Source organism: Rhinolophus sinicus, chromosome 1 (genome assembly GCF_057876585.1).
Source record: "Rhinolophus sinicus isolate RSI-liver-muscle chromosome 1, RSI-T2T, whole genome shotgun sequence".
Lineage (NCBI taxonomy): Eukaryota > Metazoa > Chordata > Mammalia > Chiroptera > Rhinolophidae > Rhinolophus > Rhinolophus sinicus.
Window position 1 is genome coordinate 189,237,062 of NC_142501.1, and position 22,195 is coordinate 189,259,256.

Here is a 22,195-nt window from a genome sequence, read left to right on the forward strand (position 1 = left end):
ATGGATCGACTAGACCAGAGTCTGAGTCTCGGTCAATGCCACTTTTGCTCCTTCCCCAGCTAGCTAAGAAATAAGGATTTTACCTTTCGTGTCACAGGCTGTAGCAGCCAAGGCAACACTAACCCAGACAGACCTTCTGACATTCCCTTTCTTACAGAAAAAGATCATTTTAGAAGATAATTTGTTCCTATTACTCAAGGAAAAGACAGTACGTGATTAGACAGGGTTCTTTTCATTGAGGGCTTCCTGTTCTTTCAAATTGCAGATTTAGGGATTAAATATTTTACAGGCTAGAACAGATGCTCTCAATCTGCATTCCAAGCCATGAACTTTTACATTATAAAAATTTTACATGTTTTATGCAACAAGTAGATTTCCCAGAGAAAGTTCATTAGATCTTTAAAACCGGAAAGTGGTGGTCACTACCACAACCCCAGCTTAACCCTGATGACCCCAAGAAGGCTATGGATATCTACGTGTTCAAAAGCCCACGAAGTAATAGGAACTCTCATTCAGTGCTGGTGGGAAGGGAAATTGTACAGCCCCTGTGGAGACAGTTGGAGGTGTTTTACAAAACTAAACAAACTCTGACCATATGATCCAGCAACAACAACAAATGCTTAGTATTTACCCAAATGAACTGCAAGTTTATATCCACACAAACGATGCACACAAATGTTTACAGCAGCTTTATTCATAACAGTCAAAATTGAGGAGCAGCCAGACATCTTTCAGTAGGTGAATGGATAAACTGTGGTACAGCCAAACAATGGACTACTACTCCCCACTAAAAAGAGTTACCAAGCCATGAAAAGACCTGAAGGGACCTTAAATGCATATTGTTAAGCGAAAGAAGCAAATCTAAACAGCTAATTACAGTATGATTCCAACTATATAACACTGGGAAAGGCAAAACTAGAGACAGTAAAAAGATCAGTGTTTGCCTGGGGTTTGGAGGAGTGGGGAGAGAGGGAGGGATGAATGAATAGGCAGAGCACAGAGGATTTTTAGGGCAGGAAAACAATTCTGGATGATACCATAAAGGTGGGTATGTATCATCATACATCTGTCAAAACTACAGAATGTACAACACCATGAGTGTGCCCTAATGTAAACAATGGGCATTCGTTAATAACGTTATCAGTATTAGCTCATCAATGGTAACAAATACACCACACCTAGGCACCAGGTTATTAATGGGGAACCTGGCTGGGGGTGGGAGGTACAGAGGTGGGAGTTTCTGTGGGAACACTGTGCTTTCTACCCAATTTTCCTGTACAACTAAAACCACTCTAAAATATAAAGTATATATATATATATATATATATATATATATATATATATTATGAAAGCCCAGGAAAAAGCAGCAGAAAGAAATTACAAGAAGCCTCTGAGCAGGTACAGGCACCCGAGGGTTAACCCATTCTTTCTTCTTCTGTATCTTTAATTCAACCTTTGGGCTCCTTGCACAAGAAAATATATATTTTTCTTGGAGAAATTCTTCATGATCACCTATTTCAAATTATCACAAAAGGCTAAGAATGCAGTAATAAGAGGAGCATTATTAACACATTTTATTTCTCCCAAAATACACCTGAAAGAAACTATTGGAACAGGCACAAAATGAGACGACCGCTGAGCACCATGTCCTACCCCAGTTGCTGTCCATGAAAAACTGAAGCCAAGAAGCAGAGCCTGTGCCACAGAGCTCATTCAACATCAGAGGAAAGTCACTAAAGCAGGGACATACATTTTCCTGAGGTCATGCAAGGTCAAGAAATAAATCCTTCCTTAAAATAACTGAACATGATTAGGGGCCACCATTGTAGTAAGATAAATGATTAGCAAGGTGTCATCGCTTCACTGCCTCCCATGTGACTCACCATCCTCCGTAGTGGCAAATCATTATTTCCTCAAGGTGATTTCATTTCATAAACATTCATTAGTCAGAGAGACAAGTCTGAGGATACTCACTGGGAATCAAGTTGGACAGCATCACTTTGCAGTGAAAAATTAACTTGCTTGTCCAAAATGAACCTACGGTGTCAGAAGTCAGGATGGTGGTTACCTGGGGTAGAACTGAGGACAGAATCTAAGGGACTGGAAGTGCCCCTTAATCTTGGTGCTGGCTGCACAGGTGTACTCACCTTGTAAAAATTCACTGGTCTACACACCACTGACTTGTGTGCTCTTCTATGGTTATGTTATACTAAGTGTTTTGTTTTTTAAAAAAAACCATACAAAACAAGTAACTATCTGTTAAATAACAAAGTCAATTTTGTGAAATGCGTCTTCACCTCATTTCTGAGTGGCCTATGAGTTGGTTGTAAAAGTGATTAAAAAATAAATTTCCAACACTGGTTCATGAACACCAGAATGCGGAGAAAGTCTGCAGTCTTTTGAGGAAACTTAAAATGTCAATGCTTACTTGGAAATTATATTCCAGCACCTTTTCTAAAAATTATAATCAAATCTTATAAGAAATAATTTTAAAACCATGGAAAATCCAATGACATCAATATATGTTCTTCGCAAAATTTATCTACTCAGTATTAAGTCATTGCCTGAAATACACGCATTCAGATGAAGAGAATTAGATTCTGAGACATTTTCTTCACTAGTCCTCCTTCGGCTTAAAGGCAGTTTTTCATACTGAAGAGGACCAGTTTGGAGTCGGCGCCCTCAGCCAATAGCAGAGCAGCACTGGAGGACAGTAAGAACCCCAGGAGTCATCTTCACATATGCCCAGTTAGATATGCTTGTAAACTACAGATTTCAAACAGATTATAGACAAAACTGTGGCTATGCAATGTCGCCCATCATGCGTCCTCTTATAAAGAGAAGGGTCAATATGCCCACACGCCGTCTGGCACTAAATTCTCTCATGTTGCTCAGAGTTGGCTCATTTGCAGCAGGGATATTCTCCAGCATCATCTGCATGGCAATTACGGATTTCTTTTTCTATATGGTTCTGTTTGGGTGCACATTACCCAAACAAAGCATACATAATAAAGATTATGTATGCTTTAATAACTATTTAAGTAATCATGTACCATTAATTTCAATAGTAATTACATTTGTCTCATGAAAACGTGCCCTTGGAGAGTTCTTCAGAAACAAATTACTCTGTGGGAAAGACTGTACAAAGGAAACTATTAACCATCCTATTTATAAGAGGACTCCTGACACTGCAAAGCCACCTTTTCCTTTATGATCTTTTTGAAATGTATGATTTTCAAACACATTAGCAGGCACTGCTACCTAAAAAAAGAAACAAGTGACTTGTTTTATAAAATGTTTTATAAAAACCCTGAATGGTCATTGAGGAAATAATTCAACAAGACTATCAATAAGCCATTAGAAGAAGAGATCCGTGTCAAATTTGTATCATTCAAGAAAAAAACTGCGCTTACAAGGACGGAGGACAAAGTATGAGCTGGCTTTTCAAACCCAGTGACTTCTCTTTGGTCTTTAACCAATCAAAAATCTACAGAGCCTTCTAGAACAGCACATAGGGACTAACTGAATACATTTTTTTAAAGTAAAACTGTCATGGCTTTTCTTGAAAGTCTCTGCCATAACGTACTGGGGTGTCTAAAAACTTGTACAGGTCAAAGTGAATCTCAGAATTACATCCACTGGAAAACTTCTCGTTGCTGCAGAAAACTATTTTGTGTATTTCCTATCCCGATTCATCGCACTGTTTTGGGGAAAGCTACATGGTGCTGTCTAAATAAAAAAGAAAACTCACACTAGAGGAGGAATATGCTTCTTTTATGCTTGCTAGAAAGATGACCCCCCAAAGGGACTGGATAGCACAAGTGTGCCAGCATCAGAGGGAAAAGACCCCGGCTTCCACTGCAAATGCATTAACCATCGGAAGCAAATTGTTCATTCATGTATCTATTTATGAATTCCAAGTCCAAATCACATTAAATTTGTTTGAACTCTAAAGATCCTTCAAGGAAAAAAACAAGTAGTATGTCTCAAGTCGATTCAGAAGAAAACAAGAACATTTAAAGGCGATTAAAAATCCTAACAGTTACATTGTAAGCTAGTTATAAAATTTTAAAAAATCTTCCTATGCTTTCTTTCTAGAAATATATGCCAATCCTACTACAGAAAGAGAACAGGGATTGAGAGAACTCTAACATGTGATTAAAAGAAAGATAATCCTTTAATTTTTCACGCTAACAGAAAACAGCTCCTGGGCCCTAACTGTACAGTCTTTCCCCCAATGAGGAGGGGACAGCTGCAAGCCTTGTGTTGTTTCATGACCCCTCTATTTGCAGGACCCATCGCTCTCCTTCCCCCAAAGAGATATTTACTCTTTGTTCTGATGTGCTCTCCTCCCTAGAAAAGTGCCAGGAAACCCTAGAAGATGCCCCTGGGCTACAGCAGACATGAAATTTTTGATGAGCTCATTAAAGATTCATAATGAACTGAGTACCAGCATGCCAGCACATGCAGCATGGTTTCCCTGAGATACGACCCTCTAAATGCGAGGACGAGAGCGAGTTTCTAGGTTTAATGCAGAAAGCCCATGGGCTTGGTTTTTGTTTTGTATTTTGTGTTTATGTTTAAGTCTGATGTATAGCTTTAAGTAGATACCATCTAAATTTAATGTCAAAACAAAAACAATAAAAGAGAACAATTAGTGTGCAATTTCACGTATAAAATGTCGTCTCCTTCAATTCCCACACTTCAGGCTGAAATCCTGAGCAGGAAGGAGCTGGCAGAGGCTTCCCATGGAGCAGACGAGGGCTCGGGGACCAAAGTCCGGACTGTCTATCCCAAGCTGACGCTTTTTCCACTTTATAATTTCCTTTTTCTCATTCTAAAATATTTTTAAGGGCGCACTTCCCTAGTTTTGTGGTTTTCACATGAAAACCAAGAAGTGATGAGAGTCTGGCCCCTCCCTGGCGCTGTTAAAGCTTAAACCAAGAGGAACTCAGGGCCACTTCTCCGGGCTGTGACAGCTCTGGTTTGCTATGTTTTTCTTTTTATCAAAACACTTCACAGGTAAGGGGCTGCCTCTTCTTTCCAGATGGAGATTAAAACCTAGTATTGTACCTGAACCTCCTCAAAAATCATTGCTTGTTCCTGGTTAGTTAATGTTGTCAGGTGCTTCTGAAGTTCTAGTTTGGTTTTGGAAGAATTCATTCCTAGAAGAGAAACAAAGGAGAGAAGAAAACACACATGAAAGTGATGAGGTGGAATGAACACTGGCACACTCACAGCCTTTCTGCTCTTACCCTCCACCCCCAATGCAGGCGTTTGAGGCTTCATGGAAATTTTGATCTGATGATGACAGCGGTGAACATATTTCCTTTACACCCTCATGTATCAGGAGCTGTCTTAAACAACAGACTTGCATCGTTTCATTTAAAATTCACAACAATCTGATGAGGAGGATTCGATTATCCCCATTTTACAGTTAAGGAAACTGAGGCCCAGAGAGCTGGCATAATTTCCAAAGACCACCACCTTGGACTCTACCTCAGGTCTGCATGGTTCCAAATTATGTTTTTCGCCACCACTCCATGTTAAAATATCTCACACAGTCAGAACATAGTCCTCAGAACATGATTAATTCTCATGAGTATTTACTTATCAACTTGATCACTTTTCTTAAGGAGAGACACTTACTACCCCATCTGAATACTGACCAACAGTTTTGTCTTGCCAGTTAGGCTCCTTTACAGAAAGCTGAGTCACATGGTAACAACTTTCTTTTTAACACCACTTGCTTACTGACAGTCTTAAGACCATTTAACTACCATTACAGAAGACTATGAGAAAAAGTTATAAAAATAAAGTCAGTTTTAGTGCCCATTAGTAACTGATAGTTCAGAAGAGTTCTTTCTTCACACATATGACTCAGACCTTGTTCTGTCTTTTCTTGGTGCCAGAGATAAATGTTACACATGATGAGATCTAGAATGAAAGGATTTACTGACCTAAACTACCGTAAAAAAAAAAACAAAAACTGCTATCAATTACAGATATACCTTGTTTTATTGTACTTGGCTTTATTGTACTTTGAAGATGTGTTTTTTATAAATTGAAGGTTTGTGGCAACCACCAGCAAAAAGACTGTAACTCGCTGAAGGTTCAGAAGACGGTTAACATTTTTTAGCAATAAAGTATTTTTTAATTAAGGTATGCACATTTTTTTTCGACGTAATGCTATTACACAATATAACGTAACTTTTATATGTACTGGGAAGCCCAAATATGCGTGACTCATTTTCCTGCGATGTTCGCTTTACTGTGGTGGTCTGGAACCAAACACAGGCGTCTCTAAGGCAGGCCTGTACTTCTACTTCCAGGGAAGTGCTCTTCCTACCCACCTGCCACTCCCTTCTCCTCCCTAGAGTGAGTTACACACTAGGAGGGCCAGGAGGGGACTCCTCTCAAATTTGGAACAGGGAATTAGAAATCACACCTCTTAGTGACAGATGAGTTTGCTGAGGTCTAGAGAAACTAGGTGACTTGCCCGAGGTCAGGAGCCCCCCAGCAGCCACAATTGCCCCAGGACCCCCTTACCCCGACCAGTGCAGCTGAGGCAGAGCCCCCACACTCCTCATAGGCAGCGGCAGGGATGCTGTCCCTTCTCAAAGGGTTGCAGCCACTGCAGCTTCCAGAAAGTCCTTCCTCCCGTCCACCTTTGTTTATTTATTTTTTGCTAAGAAAATCCTAAGAGGCCACCATAAAAATTAAGGCCAATATTTCTTAAGTAATTGCTGTGCCACTTTGCTCAACACTACCTGCATAATCTCATTTAATCCTCAAGATAATCAAGTGGGCACTATTTTTAGTAAGCCCAACATATAGATGAAAAAACTGAGGCATCGTGAAGTATTTCATCGAAGGTCATTAGCTAAGTCAGGGACAGAGTTAGAATCTGAACCATATCTGTTTGCCTCCAGAGACGACTCTTAAACACTCACTGCCTCCCTTTACCCATAGACACACGGGCGCTTCAATACCGAAGTGAATTCACAGGTGGGTAAGAGTGCAGAAAGGACAGACAGGTTTTTGTCAGAGTACATACAATGCAGCTGTTCTTCCAACAAGCTCTCAGGTCCTACAAGCCAGGGAGGCAGAGAGTTGATTTTACTGGACTAACTACTTAAATGCTGAATCAAAATAGTGTTTAAATTTATGAATAAAATAAGCCCGCAGTAATCACTAATGAAAAAACCTCTCTGCGTGTGGAGGATGTCTCTGTCACACTGTCAGCATCCTGTTTTAGACATACTGTCCTGTTTGACAAGACACATTCACATGTGGAGAGAAACCCCAAGCTCTCAGAAGAATTAGACTGATTATACACTTCTAACAACCTTAGGTGAATTCACGCAATGCAGACTATTCTCCGTATCCCAGCAGCTACGGAGAGGGCCTTCGACAAGTTGTATCGTTGTCTTCATGAGGTCTATTCACGAGGCCCTTCCTGCTGCATCCCACCCAGGTCCACTCCATTCACTGTGCACCTTCCACAGCCCCTCCTGGGTGGTTTCTGCAGCAAGAAAGGGGCATGGTCCACGTGATGCCAAAGGGCTTTATAAGGGGAAGGGAGGCGAGGAACAACACAGAAAAAGTAACCAGAGTCAAGGCCATTCCCAAACTGCAATCCCCGATCCCTGCAGCCCAGTTGTTGGTGAGGCCACCTTCACACAGGAGGTGCTGAAAGGCTCGCAGGAGTGGGAGCTCTGATGAAGGGTTTGGCTCTGCCAGAGGCAAATTCTCTTGGAAAGCAAAGGGAAACCTCAGCTGAACTTTTTTTTTTTTCATTTTTAGTGAAAGTATAATTCATTCTAGTAATTCTGAAAATGCTCCTGTGAATTTAAAATAAGCAAAATACTATGTAAGCACTACTAGCAGCGGTACACCAATCAAATACAGACCCGAACTCGACTGTACCTCTTACATGTTGTAAGCACATGTTAGAGTGGCGTGTCCAGTGTAATTAACATATACTGCATATTTATTCTATTTTATACATTCCAGGGCATAACGTGACTATATCAATGAACAAAACAGTCTTTAAGTCTTTTTTTTTTTTGTAGCCATGTCATAGGTCCTGTCCACGATTTATGGAGTTCTCGGCCAGACCGTAAGTTCCTATTAGAACTACACTTATGGGAACACGCAATGAGCTTTACTAAACCACTTCATTCTACTTATTAGAATGCAATACAGCAAAAAGCAAGAGCCTGGAACTGTTCATAAAGTAATCAGCATCTCCCCTAATAATGAGCCAAAAATGCTTCCCAGCAGGGAGGAAAACATACCTTCACCAACCTTCTCACTGTGCTATTTAATGTTTTTACATCAGCACAACTTTCTGCTTTGCTTGGACTTTATCAGGTAAAAAGATGAATTAAATGATAATTCCAAAACTACAGCTATAAAATCCCTACCCTGATTAAACTTTTCAGCTGTAACTTTCTGAAAGCTAAGCCAGACCAAAGAAAGATTTGTCAAGTGTAACTCTGGAATCTTTCCAGTTCCTACAGACCACGATCTACTTTATCTTAAAAGCCAAAGTCACTGTTGGCTTCTTAATAAGCTCTTACGGGACATTTCTGTCATCGTTCACTTTATCTTGACAACCACTAAGGAAAGGGTTAGTGATCTCTCAGATGGGATCGCTAGTTAAAGTACAACTTTTCTTGTTCTCAGATATATTTTGTATAATATCAACAAACAGTGGCAATTAGGAAAACACAGATGAAAAATATTAATCAATCATTTTGATTCATTTTTAAAGAGCACTATAATCCCAGCAAATGAAACTGTGAAAACCTTAAGATGAAAATTGTCAATTTATCTCATTTGAAAAGGGAAATCAGATACCATTTCACACTCATTAGGATGGTTATCATTTAAAAAAACGCAGAAAGCAACAAGTGTTGACAAAGATGGGGAGAAATGGCTGATGGGACTATAAAATGGTGCAGCCACTATGGAAAACTGTATGGCAGTTTCTCAAAAAATTAAAACACAGAATTACCGTAAGACAGAGCAATTCCAGTTCTGGGCATAGTCCCAAAAGAAATGAAAGCAGGTACTTGAACAGGTATTTATACACCACCACTCACGGTGGCATCATTCATACTAGCCAAAGGGTGGAAACAATCCAAAGGTCCACCAACAGCTGAATGGATGAATAAAATGTGGTACATACACACAACGGAATATTATTCAGCCTAAAAAAGAAATGAGATTCTGACACATGCTACAACATGACTGAACATAGGGGACATTGTGCTAAATAAATAAACCAAACAAAAAAGGACAAATACTGTGTGAAATACATGGAGTGTCACATTCATCGAGACAGAAAGAATGGCGGTTGCCAGGGGCTGGAGAGAGGGGAAGTTGGGAGTTGATGTTTACTAAGTTTCAATTCGTAAAGATGAAAGAGTTCTGGAGACAAACGATGGTGACGCTGCACAACAATATGAATGTGCTTCATGCCGCTGAACTGTACACTTAAAAAAGGTTAAAAAGATAAATTTTGTTATGTATATTTTTACTACAATTATAAAAAAGGGGAAATCAGATTTAAATAGTAATGCCGTTTTTCTTTACCCAAGTGAGCTGATAAGTAGTCTAGTGACATGGGAAACAATCAATCTTTGTTTCCTTTTTACAATAACGGGGGTTGCTTAAATCTGTGATTCCCATCAAAAACACCCGCAAAACAAGTCTTAGAAATCCTCCCATAAGTGGAACAAAATGAAAAATCAAGACAAGAGAGGGATGAACCCCTTCAGCTTCCGGGTTCCCTCTGATGAGCAACCCTGGCACTGCTTCATGGGTGCCCTGGTTCTGTCTTTGCCCCTGGGCCCCTCCTGCAGTCCCAGAGACAGAGCTTCTTTCTCTCTTCCTGCCTGAGGCAGATTCCCCGCCATCCCTCAGGAGGGAATCCCTCCATTCCAATCTGACCCATGTGGTCCCTCAGGCTCTGCCTGACTCTTGTGGTCTCTCAGGCTCTGCATTTCCTCAAACCCTTCCATTTGTAAAAAGCAAAGTCAGCTGGCTCTTCCCACAGCATGGCTTTCTCCTGGGAGGACAGCTTTGGTGGCAGGTAATATCTAGGGCTTTCCCACCTGGGGCTGACCTGGACGAGTTTATGCCTAGTTTACACCAGGTTACACTTAGATGTCTCTAATCCTCATCTTATTTATCCGTATAATGCACAAAAGAAATAGTCCCTTTTCCTCCCACAATGTGGTAAGAGTTAAATGGACCAGAATATGTGTGAAAGAAAGCACTTAGCATGATGCCTGGCACATTGTAAATACTCAATAAATAGCTGCCAAATCATAACATTACGGTTTCTCCTTAAGTTCAGATTTCTCTGGCTATACTCAGTCATTACTTCTTTTATTCTTTCCCATTCACTCTGCAACTGCAACCAGTCTTCTGTCCCCTCCAATCCATTAAAACTGCTCGGGCTGACATTACCAATGACCTTCTAACTGAGACTCCTGTTGGATATTCTTTAGCTCTTATCTTACTAGATCCCTCCATCGTAGCCAATGTGACTGACCACTCACACAACGTTGATTAACACGAATGGCTTTGTAACCTTTTTTTCTTAACTCCTCCACTACCCTCAGAGTCCCTCAGGGGGGAGATTGTAGAAGGGGGCCTGGATTTTTATCTTCGAATCACACATACCTAGCATAATACCTGACAAATGGAAGACATTCACCGTACAATGAAAGTTCACCTACAATCCCAGTAACTCATACAAGCCTCTGTTGGGCAGAACCTTTCAATAAATGCAGATCATCCGGTTTCCCTGAGACCTTCAGCTCCCACTATGGCAAAGCTTGAGAGGGGCTGCTACTCACCCTCTATCCGTTCACAGAGCTTGTGCAGGCCTTGCAGGGGGCAGCCCTCGCACAGCTGGGCTGGTGCTTTAGTCTGCTGCACCGCAGCCACTGTGAAAGCCTGTTTCAGGGTCATCATAATTTCATCAACCTGATCAAAGAGAAGAGAGACTGTAGCTAGCAAAAAGTCAACTTAAAGTGAGATGGGCTGAAATTTCGCAATTCTGTGGAAAGGCTTCGTAGAATTTTTTGGACGGTTCATCACAGATTAGCGGATAATAATCATAATAACTGCTAGGATTACAGCCTGAGAAACACTACCAAGATAGATGCTCAAGGCTCTTAAAGGAGGTAAGGTAAAAACTAAAAACACAAATTCAATACTGAGTGAGAAAGCCAATTCCTCTGATCAAAAGTCCAAAATGACATTTTTAAATTGCAAACCCAGAGGATACAAGCGAGGAGGTTCTTCGAAAATAATAAAAATTGAAATGCACACCCAAATAAGTCTCAGATGTGTACTGACCAGTTATTCAATAGTTATGAATGAATAACTAAAGCCAAAGAATGATATGTCAACGAGGCTACATGGTTCTGCTAAGGAAAGAAAAATGAGTGAGGTTGAAATTCCTTGTAGATAAGGTTTCAAGGTAAGATCTGCTCAATCTGGCTTACCAGAGCTTCATTTGTGCACTGAAACACGTAACAGACAAAATGAATGCCTCCACCTCCTGAAGACTCTCGGCAGATAAACCCAAAGTGGTCCACGTGTCTAATACCCTGTGGAAGGGAGAGAAAGCAAAAGGAATGTTGAGTTGTATCCAAAAGAGGCACCACTGCCAGGAAGGCTACTGAAGATTTACGCAGCACTGTTTGAAAGAGCACTATAAAAGATTTTTTTCAGATGTTTCAAATCTCTAAAAACATCTCTCAAATGATGATTAACATTGTTCTTCTAAAATGCTAATCTGTTTATCCCCACAATAAGAGAAGATCTGAAAAATGGAGTTTTTAATGCTCATTTTAGTACTAAAAGGAAGTGGAGAAAAGCTGACACAAAAATGCAAACTTTCTTAGGTATCAAAAAATGAAAAACGACTTGGAAAGTCAAAAACAGACCAAAGATTAGCGAAGAAAAAACAACTGTACACATACACATACCTACATATACAGACGGTAAACACACAGACACAAAGGTTAAAAGACTTCAAATATACATATACTTCTAAAATAACAAACAAGTAAATACTGAAGTAAAGTGGTATGAAAACTGAGTCAAAACTTACACTCAAAGAGTACAGAAGCTTTTAAACATAAGATATTAAAGCCAAGGCTCTACATAGTTTCCTAAGAGCTCTTTTTAATAAATATTAACATCTAAACTTGTTTTGAAAGTATCACCTAAGAGGCACCTTAACACATATAAGATATTGTCTATAAATATTAATGTGTCAGTATCTCCTGAGAACATCAGCATGCAAAGATATGAATGCTGATAGCTCAAAGTTCAGGTGATTATGTAAACTTATAAACTGCACCCTTTAGGAAGTCATAAAACTATCACATGAAAAAGCAAACATTTAACATTAGCATTTCAATAGAAGTAAAACATCACGATAAAAATTCTGTGGATAATCTCACTTTCAGATCAAATATTTTCCAATAAATGGGCTATCACTGACGTAAGCTGGCATCTCAATCAATGTTCTCCAACAGCAACGTAAGCATAGGGTATTTCTCAGGGGAATATGATTTGGAAAAACTTTTCCTTTGTAACATCTATTAAGGAACATTATTTTCAATCTATTAAGGAACATTATTTTCACGTTTTGAAAAAAAATTCCCTTTTGAATCCTTAAGTAGATCATGTCATAACAAACAATGATATTTTCATCATCTTATTAATTATGAGAAAATGGAAGTGAGGACTAGAGAAGTCAGAGTTTAAAAAAAAGCCAAACAATAACTTTAAATGATCTCTTATTTGTTAGGAAGGTCCTGAGTAAAATTGGTGTAGCTCATTCTAACTGACACATTCTCCAAAATCTCTCTCTAAAACACACCCAGGAGATTATCAAGAAAGAACTCCAGCAGACAGTATTATGAGTAAAACATGCTAAAAAAGAATCACTGTCTATTATTATATGTTAAGGAAGAAGAAACAATGATGATTGGTACTTTTCAGAAAAAAGTTTTAAACTTTTGTAAAGGAGAAATAAGTATCTATTTAAAAATATGCATTTGAGTGTATATATGAATGTATACATAAAAAATGCACACAGACATACACATATACACCTGGAAATCATGACTGGGGAAACATTACCACCAACTGGGGAAAAAAAAAATAGGTCTATTTTCTCCACTAGGTTATTGTTGCTAAGACCAAAATGCTTAATTTCAAAATTACATTTATATTTTGCCTTAATATACCAAAGCAAAAAAGAAGGAAATGCAAGAACACAAATCAAAGACTTAGAAAGCATACATCTTGTGACCATTTTTAGCACTTCTGTTGAATGACAGAATTAAAATAATTCAAGTAAACACTCAACTGCTATTGAGTCAATAACCTGTCTCCATTTACCTGAGAGCAAAAAGATATCTCCTTAAAATTTTTCTCCAATGCGATTTTTTTGGTGTCAGGACTGATGAGGTAAACTTCAGATTGACCGATCTTAAAAGACAAACAAAAAAAGATACCAGCTTTTCATGAAAGTTGAATTCAAATTTATCACACTAACTTTCTCATTCCATGACCTATGAAAACCAAGGATAAAAGGGGCATGATTCTGAGTGTCTCACTGTAGAAAATCATTTCAAAGGCTTTCATTTATCCAACGGATTTCAGGTAGCACAGGACACCTTAGTGCATCCACCTACGTAAGACAGCAGCCTTCTTTGAGATGGAAGGCCCTGATATCCAAAAGTTAGCAACAGAGCCTCAGATCCCACAACCCCCCCCCCCATGTAAGGAAGTGGGGTTTCCACATAAGTGAATCTTCCAGGAAATAAGCTTCTCTTTTAAAACTTCCAAAACACTTTCCAATGATTATTTTTTACTGAAAAGTCTTTTTAAATTTTTGTTAAAATAGCCTACCGTTTGTTGAGTACATATTGTATATTAGGCATTCCCATACTACTTACCTGACTTCTGCAAGTTAGAGCACTCGCATGAAGTAACATTGCCTCACTGATGTGAGTCACCCTAACAGATCTCATTGAGGCGGAGAGGACTTGGGCCAGAGCCACACTGCTAACTGTACTCCGTCCCTCCCCAGGGCCTTCTCACCTGCTGCTTCCTGAACCCAGGATACTCTTCTAATTGGCCACACTGAAACCTGCTCAGTGAAAATCACTTCCTCAAAGAAGCCTTCCTTGATTCCCCAGATGCTCTCTCAGCATCCTCTACTTCTCCTTTGCAGCATTTATCACAACTGTAATGAGATAATTACTTGCAATGAGTTGTTGGTCTCTATCACTGGAATCTAAATTCCACGTGGGCAGGGACCACGTGTCTGGGTCACTGCTGTATTTCTAGTGTGTTGCAAGGGACCCTGTATACAGCAATCACACAATAAGGATTTGAAAATAAATGTACTGAGCAGATTTCCCCATGACACCGAGAGACTTTTTTTTTTTTTTTTTTAATATAGATTAAAGCCCAAGTCTGACTGCCAGTACAGCACTCTCTTCGGTGTACTAGGTCAATGATGGAAAGAAAAACACATCAGTACTATTTACTCTCGCTATCTTGATCTTAAACCTTCATATATCCACACAGCACTCAAGTAGCCAGCTTCTTTACTCCTCAGCCATCTGACTGCCATGACTTGGGCACAAAAATGTTACATTGAACGTAATTTTGCTCTAAAATGCTGGTCAGTCTTAAGCCAAAGCAGCCGCAGAAAAGAGGGGCTGAGGAACAATGATTTCCCTGTATGGTCGGAGGCCAGCTCACTCGGAGGACAGTTCTAAGGAGTCCCATCAGCCCAGACCCAGGGGACTGGGGGGGAGTCTGACAAGAAGAACCCAGGTCAGCATGGGACCCAGGAACCTCAACTGCCAGCCACAGCTTCCCTGTCCATTCTTTTTCTGGTATTTGGCTGTCAGTTTAACCCAACTTCTTCTAGGAAAAAAGTGAGGAGGCAGTTGGCTAAACTAATATTTCAGTTTGGGTATGAATTTCAAATATCATGCTATCCCCATAACCTGTTATCCTGATTAACAAAGGCTAAATGTTTTATAAATTAATAAAAATAGTAAAGAGGGAGTATTTCCCAAAAATGTTTTCTTGCAATATATTACTTGAAATTAATATACATTTTTAAAAATCCCTTTGTGGGCCTCTCTTACACACATTAACTGTGTCCTTTCCACGTTAAAAAGGTGTCTTTACAACCACAGGGAGGGGAAAGATAAAAGTCAGAAAAAGATATAAAACGGATTCTCTTTACGTTTCTCCTTGATGATTTTAAGGGCTTAGGACTAAAGTGAGGATTTTATCACGAGAACAGAATTATTCAGTATAAAAATATACGGATTCATTCACACATAAATCCAAAAGCAATTTACTAAGAATCTTCACTTAGTAAAGCAAATGATCTTTCCAACACGCATCTCAGACCGGGATAAGCACAAAGCTTGACGATATTTTACCGTGAAGAGCATAGTTCGATTTTCCTCAATATCCGTTGGCTGCACAATATTGTGTCCACTGATGAGGTGGTTCTCAATGTCGTTTTCCTCAAAAGAGCTGAAGAAACTATTACTTCGGAAGCTTCGATCTTGGAATTCCTTCTTATAGGCCAAAGAGCGCAGCCCAGGCTGGGAGACGGACTTGCGCATCGGCCGCCGGCCCTGCTCCCCGCCCCCCGAGGGCTGCAGCGCAGACCGGAACCTGTCCGCAAAGGGAAGCCCTCCCCCGGGACTGGCGGGCTCAGCAGTCTGGGAGGCCACGTCAAATTCGGCTTTCCTGCTGCAACTGATGTGATTGAACTTCTCAATGCACTCATCGATTAGCGCCGGCGGGGCCTTCTTGTGCGCCACCGACACCCGGCCACAAAAGAGCACCTCGAACTTCTTGGCGAACGTGTCGTCGAACTCCGACGGGCAATGGAGCTCCTCCTGGCGGGCAATCTTCCCGGCCTGGCGGATGGAGCTGATGATCTCCGGCACCTGCGGGGAGAGGAAGGAGGGTTATTCGGGACGCGCGGCAGTGGTACCCCGACTCTGGCACACAGAGGGCATGACTGCACAAGGGGCCAACACCATGTCCATCCCACCCGCTCCTTCGCGCATTCCATCATGAGGAACTGACGGAGGATCCTACAGGGAATCTGGGGCCGTGAATGCCCTCCACCGGAGGGAAACGCACAACTTTCACAGACAAGAGAAAAGGAACAATATTTGTTAAGCACTTCTTACATGCCAGGGGCTCTGCTAGCAGATTCACATGCCCACAACACCCCACAAGGTTAAGTCAACTGGCCCACGGACCCACAGCCCAATGTGGCAAGCCTTGGACTCAGACTCGGGCTGGGCCCACTCCGAAGCCCAAGGTCCTCTCTGGAGAAGCCATCACTTCCCAAAGAGGTGTCTACAATGTGGCTCACCAAAACACTATGCCGTTCTTCTAGATTTCATGACAGCGTACCTCAGAAAGTCTTCCACAATAAATGGTTGGGATGAGGATAAGTGAAGACGGAAATAATCTTATATAACATTTCTTCAAATCACAACATCATTGTTTTCTTCAATGACAACAATGTATTACTGTGTCCTGTATTTGCTAATAGTTAAATAGCACTGACTGCAGAGCTAGGAGGTTTTAATCAAGGAGCAAGCAACCGTGGCAGCAGCATCACAGCAACACACTGGGGCTTCTACCCACAGATTCTCCAAAGCCTTTGGGATCAATGTAAAGTCATGACCAGAGAACGAACAAAAGGCTCTCATGTGCTATCGTCATCCCAAGTGCTAACCAGCCTCTCATCATGAGCTTCTGACAAGATCTTCAAAGCAGCAGCAGACAGGAAGATGAATCTGTAATGCAGTGAGTAGCGCCTGTGTGGTCTGTGTGATTCTGTGGATGACGGACCATCACAGCACTAACACAAGACAGGCACGGATCCAATCTTCAGAAGGAAAGGCCTCGTTATTGCTATGACCTAACACCCAATCCAATTTTTTTCTTTTCCATATAAGAAAATTCAATTTAAGTCCCAGTACCCATAGGCCCAATGTCTTTTTAACAACATTACAGAGGAGAGGGAGAAAAAAACCTTTTCAACTCAGGTCAAAGATCAGTATATACAGTAAAGGGAAGCACTTGTAATTGATTTTAAAAGTATGCTTATATTCTGGGTTTATGACATAATCCCCAAAAACCCAGGGACTCAAAAGATTTTTCTCTCTGTGATTTCATATCAAGCACATGTTAAAGACAATCTCTCTGCCATAAAGGTTATGATACATCCTTTCAAGGTATTTTATCATATAAAGAGACAGAATAGCATTAGGGATGTTTTATATTTTGAAAATTGACTACTGAAGCATAAAACCTAAATGAAACTAATTAAGTTGAAATGTCAACACACATCATACATCTCTCTGCACTATTTGCTTGTGTTGTAGCCTATTCCTCTCCTGTCAAATCATCACACATCATATGGAGGCCTAAAGATTGTTCACTAATATGAAAGAAAACGGGACAGAGAGAAGGAAAAGGTAAGAAGTCTAAGTTTCATTCACACCTTTGCGCACGAGTCACTATTGGACTTTGTCCCCAACCCCCTAAAAAAAAAAAAAAAAAAAAAAAGCAGTCTGTTTCCCTCTCTGAAAAAGAAAAATGCTTATAAGACTTTTCAGGTAAAAGTTGTTTCTGTGAGGTAAAGAATAATGATGTTTTTTTAAAGAAAAATAACCAATTCATGCGAGTCAAAAACCCTGTTGCTTTTCTGAGCAAGTGTGTGGAATGATTTTGTCAGGCGTCCTGTGAAACTTCCCAGTTATTAACCACGCTCTCTGAATAGAAAATTCAAAGCTGACTCAGTCTTTTGAGGCTTGCAAAAATAACTGACGTTTCTGTATGCTAGGTCATCCACTGCATCTGAAGTGAGTAATGGTGTCTTTCATTATTTAGCAAAGGGGAGAGAAAATGTGTGAAGTCACATGAATTTCTGGTGACTTACTTATGTCTGTGCCATTTATTGTCAAGTAAGACACAAAGCAGAGATCTGGATTGTTCCCTCGCTTCACAGGACCGGAAGGGGCTAAGGAGTACACTGTACCTTGGTCAAGGTTGAGCTGTGGTAGTTTTTCCAGCCAACAATCTCTCTTGTACTTTGATCAGAATCTTAAAACGACACACTTTAGTCAGAGACCAGTGCCTCCCTGTCCTTGCTCTGGTGAGTTATGTGTAATGTGGTGTAAGGGAGACAACTGAGGTTAAGTGGGGAGAAAAAAGTCACTGGGATCCTGACCAGAAAACTATAACAATTTCGGAATATCTGAAGGTATATTGCCAAACAGTTTCAAAGACAAATTGTAAACAGTTAAAAATTGAATGTTGTTTAAACATTACTATAAATCATTCAAGTATACTACGAGACTACTTAAATAAAAAGTGGGCTCCATCTGTGTATAAGTGTATAACTTTACTGATAGTTCAGTTCCCTTTACCTGACACACCTGGAGCACTGTTTCCTGAAAAATAAAGGCTTACTGTCCGCTTGTGAGGAAATCCTGAATTCTCCATTATTTATTCTCCATTGTCTTTGACTCACCTGCACTGTTCCTTGTTATATGAGAGTATTGGGTCATTTACTTCATTTATTTCCAAACATGTTTCCAGGTACGACTTGATACCAAGAGGCAGGGCTTCAGAGGTGTGAGATGAATGTAAGGCAGCCCTGCCTGGGAAGGGAATGGAGTACCGAGTAACTGACAAGGGGTCTGCTGGGAGCCTGAACTAAGAACCAAGCTCTGAAAGCCAAGAGAAAGGACGAACAAAAGATTCTAGAAGACAGAATCCAGAGGACTGGGTGATTACCTGGAAGTGGGAGGTGAAGGTATCGAAGACTCTATGTGACTTACACAGCTCTGGTTTAGACATCTTGGTAGGCGGCTGTGCTAGAAGCCGAAGCTGGAAATAGAGAACGAGAAGCAGGTCTGGGGAGATACTACGAGTTCTGGTTTGTACATGTTGAGTACGACCAGGAGGAACTGAAAGTAAAGGCATCTCGTGTGCAGCTGGACAAATGGGTCTGGAGTCCAAGACAGAAGAGCTGGATTGGAACCTGAACCGCTCATAGACAGGAGGCAGTCTATGACTCCTTGGTAACAGAAAAAGGGCAAGTAAAGGAGGCCAAGAAGAGACCTTACGATACACCACCATTTCAGGTGTAAAGAACTTAGGAATCACAGGCAGGGAAGCAGGCAGGCAGGCAGGCAGGCAAGGATGGTGTCAGAGCTGCCAAGGGAAGCAAATACTACTCCCTCTTCCAGAAAGGGAGAAGAGGCGACCGAGAATAAACCAAGGGCTGAGCCTGGTCTGCTGGACTTGGCAGCTTACAGACATATGTAAAAATAAGGGCGTGGGGGTCAGCCAATACTAACTCCCCAGAAGAAGCAAACTTAATTGAAAAATGTCTCAAGGTGAAACTGTAGTCTATGAGAACATATACTTTGAGTTACAAAATTTCCAAATACATAGACCCTTTTAGGAAAAATACGCTGAAGCCGGTGGAATTTATTCCCACTGATATGATCTGGGTACTTTTAACAAAAATCTTTTTTTAGTTTAGTCACAGCAATAATATCTACATCATTTCTGATTGCCGATAAGATAACATAAATCAAAATAAACCAAAGTGAAAACACAGCACTTTACTGGGATACATTCTATAAAAGTTTAAAATTTGGTTGTATTTCCTTTTATATTGGGAATCACAACAAAAATGTTAATTAAGCTTTCTGGTGGGGCCTCCCCACCAGAACATGCCTCTCGCGAAGCATCTCATTCATTCCTCTCCAGAAGAGGAGCCGAGGAAACACGAGAAGCACTTGATGCAGAGCCCCAGTTCCTATTTCATGGATGTGAAAGGCCCGGGAGGCTATAAAATCACCACCACCGTTAGCCATGCACAAACGAGTGGTTTTGTGTGCTGGCTGCTCCACGGTCCTCTGTCCACCGACAGCAGGAAAAGCAAGGCTTACAGAAGGATGCTCCTTCAGAAGGAAGCAGCACGAAAAGCACCCTGACTCAGATTGGTGAGGACTCGTCCCAATAAACGCATTTTTAATACAAAAAAAAAAAAGTTAATTAAAATGAATCACCAACATTAAGAAACAGGTCCTGTTTAGACATAAAAATTTACTAAACTGTTCTTCTGTCTACCTATTTTGAGTTTCTACTAAAGCTTAATTTTAAAGTAAATCTGTACTTATTTCACAACCAAAACAAGTTTCTTTCGAATTCACATACTAACAAATGCACATTATAGCATGACGTTTCTGCTGCAGGCTTAAGTGAATATTGTTTTTAGTAAGTAGCCGGAAAATGATACCCTAAGATAATCAGAAATGTTCATTTCTGTAAAAAAAAAAAAAAAGTCCTTACTGAAAAATATGGGTCAACTTTCTTTTTAAGGCTTTAGGAATTTTTAAGGATCATAATAAACACACTGCAAGTGTAATTTTATTCACACGAACTTAGGAAAGAGCCTCTGAAACAATATTTAGAATGAAAAGTCATTTCACATTTACACTTATATTTTCCTGCCAACTAGTAACACATAAATATTAAATGAATCAAAAGGAGCCCATATTTCTTTTTAAAATTCTAGTAGTTTTTCCTGTTATTTAACACTGAAACACTCCAAAGCTACAAAAATTAAGCAGGCCACACTCTACTTTGTCCCTTGAATGAAATGTTCTCTCACTGCAAGGAGTCAAAAGAAGCGATTTAAACAGAAAATAATTATTCAGCATAAGTATTTTCCAGAAGGAACGGACTTTTGTTTTTGTAGGTAATGAGTGGTTATTTGCATTTGTTGGTCATCAACAAGGTAAATGGGGGAAGAAAACTAAATTAAACCAAGTATTTCTTCACTCGCTCTTACCTGCCTTGAATTTCATACAAAATACTGAAGAGAATTTCTTCTTTAACTAGTGTTCACTACTTGAATTATTTAAAGAGAATAAAACACCTGTCTTACACTGTCAAGACGAGACACATGCGAGCGTGCGTATTATCCAACAGCTCGGTCTGTTGAGATCAGATTTCACGTAAAGATGTGAATACACCTCATACAACAAATAAGACATGATTCCTCCTGACCATATGAGGCTTCCAGTGCAAGAACTAAGAGACACGTCTAAACATGTGATTTCCACTACAATGTGACAGATGCTAGAACACAAACATGAGCATAACACTGAACATGTGCTACGGACTGTCGGTCCTGAGGAGAGAGGTCTGTCTTGTTCTGCCTGCCATGGCGCCTCATGGTGAATTAATAATAATGCCTCAACTCCTGCTTTGCGCTTACAATTAGCCAAAAGGTCAGATTAATGTTACCTCTTCCCAAAAGAGAGATCAGATGTGCTCATTAGCTGGCTGAGGAAGCGTCTGGCACGTGAGAAATGCTAATGACTGCTGGCCCCTAACACAGTGCCGCACACCCTCATTCATCCTTATCTTTCATCATATGTTAAATAGTGGTATTCAGCTTCCCTAGTTCTGAAATAGCAAACTGGAGAAACTCTTAGCTTTCAAATCGCATGGAAAGGGTCTACGCAAACACAAAAGCCGGGGTCATACCCCAAAACAACCCTTGGAAAGATTCACTACAACCTTCTGACTAAACCAACATGTTTCTACAAACGTTTAAAACTATGAGACTAAAATCCAACATAAGAAGAGATTTAATAGCTGCAAGAGCTAACAAAAGAGGGTAGGAGAAGGTAAGAAAGGAAAAGAAAGAAGTGGGAGATGATATCACTGTAAAATTAGGACAGTATTTTGTAAGTCTTCTAAAACAATTTTTAAAAGTCAAAACATTTTGTTTGGTTACTGTAAATACTGACAGAACTCATGAAATAAATCATTGAATGTTCAACCTGGGAACATGCAGAGGTCTGACAATTAAGTTCACAAACTTGTTGCAACAATGTTGCTAACCTTTTTTGATATCAGAGGGATTACTCATTATGAATTTATACCAACTGGACAAACAGTTAACCAAGTTTACTATTTGGAAGTGCTGAAAGGGCTGCATGAAAAAGACAAAAACGACCTGCACTTCTCACCAACAATTCATGGCTCTTGAATCACGACA

The 22,195-nt window shown here is 40.2% G+C and overlaps 1 protein-coding gene across 4 annotated transcripts in view; it reads right to left on the reverse strand.

Moving 5' to 3' along the window:
- TBC1D1 (TBC1 domain family member 1) overlaps positions 1 to 22,195 on the reverse strand; it is a 209,885-nt gene that overhangs the window by 92,498 nt on the left and 95,192 nt on the right. For all 4 annotated transcript variants that reach the window (XM_019741934.3, XM_074322281.2, XM_019741932.3 and 1 more), the window contains exons 3-7: positions 15,513 to 16,031; positions 13,441 to 13,530; positions 11,529 to 11,633; positions 10,875 to 11,004; positions 5,074 to 5,165 (exon numbers count right to left, since the gene is read on the reverse strand). In XM_019741934.3, coding sequence (XP_019597493.3) covers positions 5,074 to 5,165; positions 10,875 to 11,004; positions 11,529 to 11,633; positions 13,441 to 13,530; positions 15,513 to 16,031 — 936 coding nt within the window. The remainder of the gene's footprint in view (positions 1 to 5,073; positions 5,166 to 10,874; positions 11,005 to 11,528; positions 11,634 to 13,440; positions 13,531 to 15,512; positions 16,032 to 22,195) is intronic.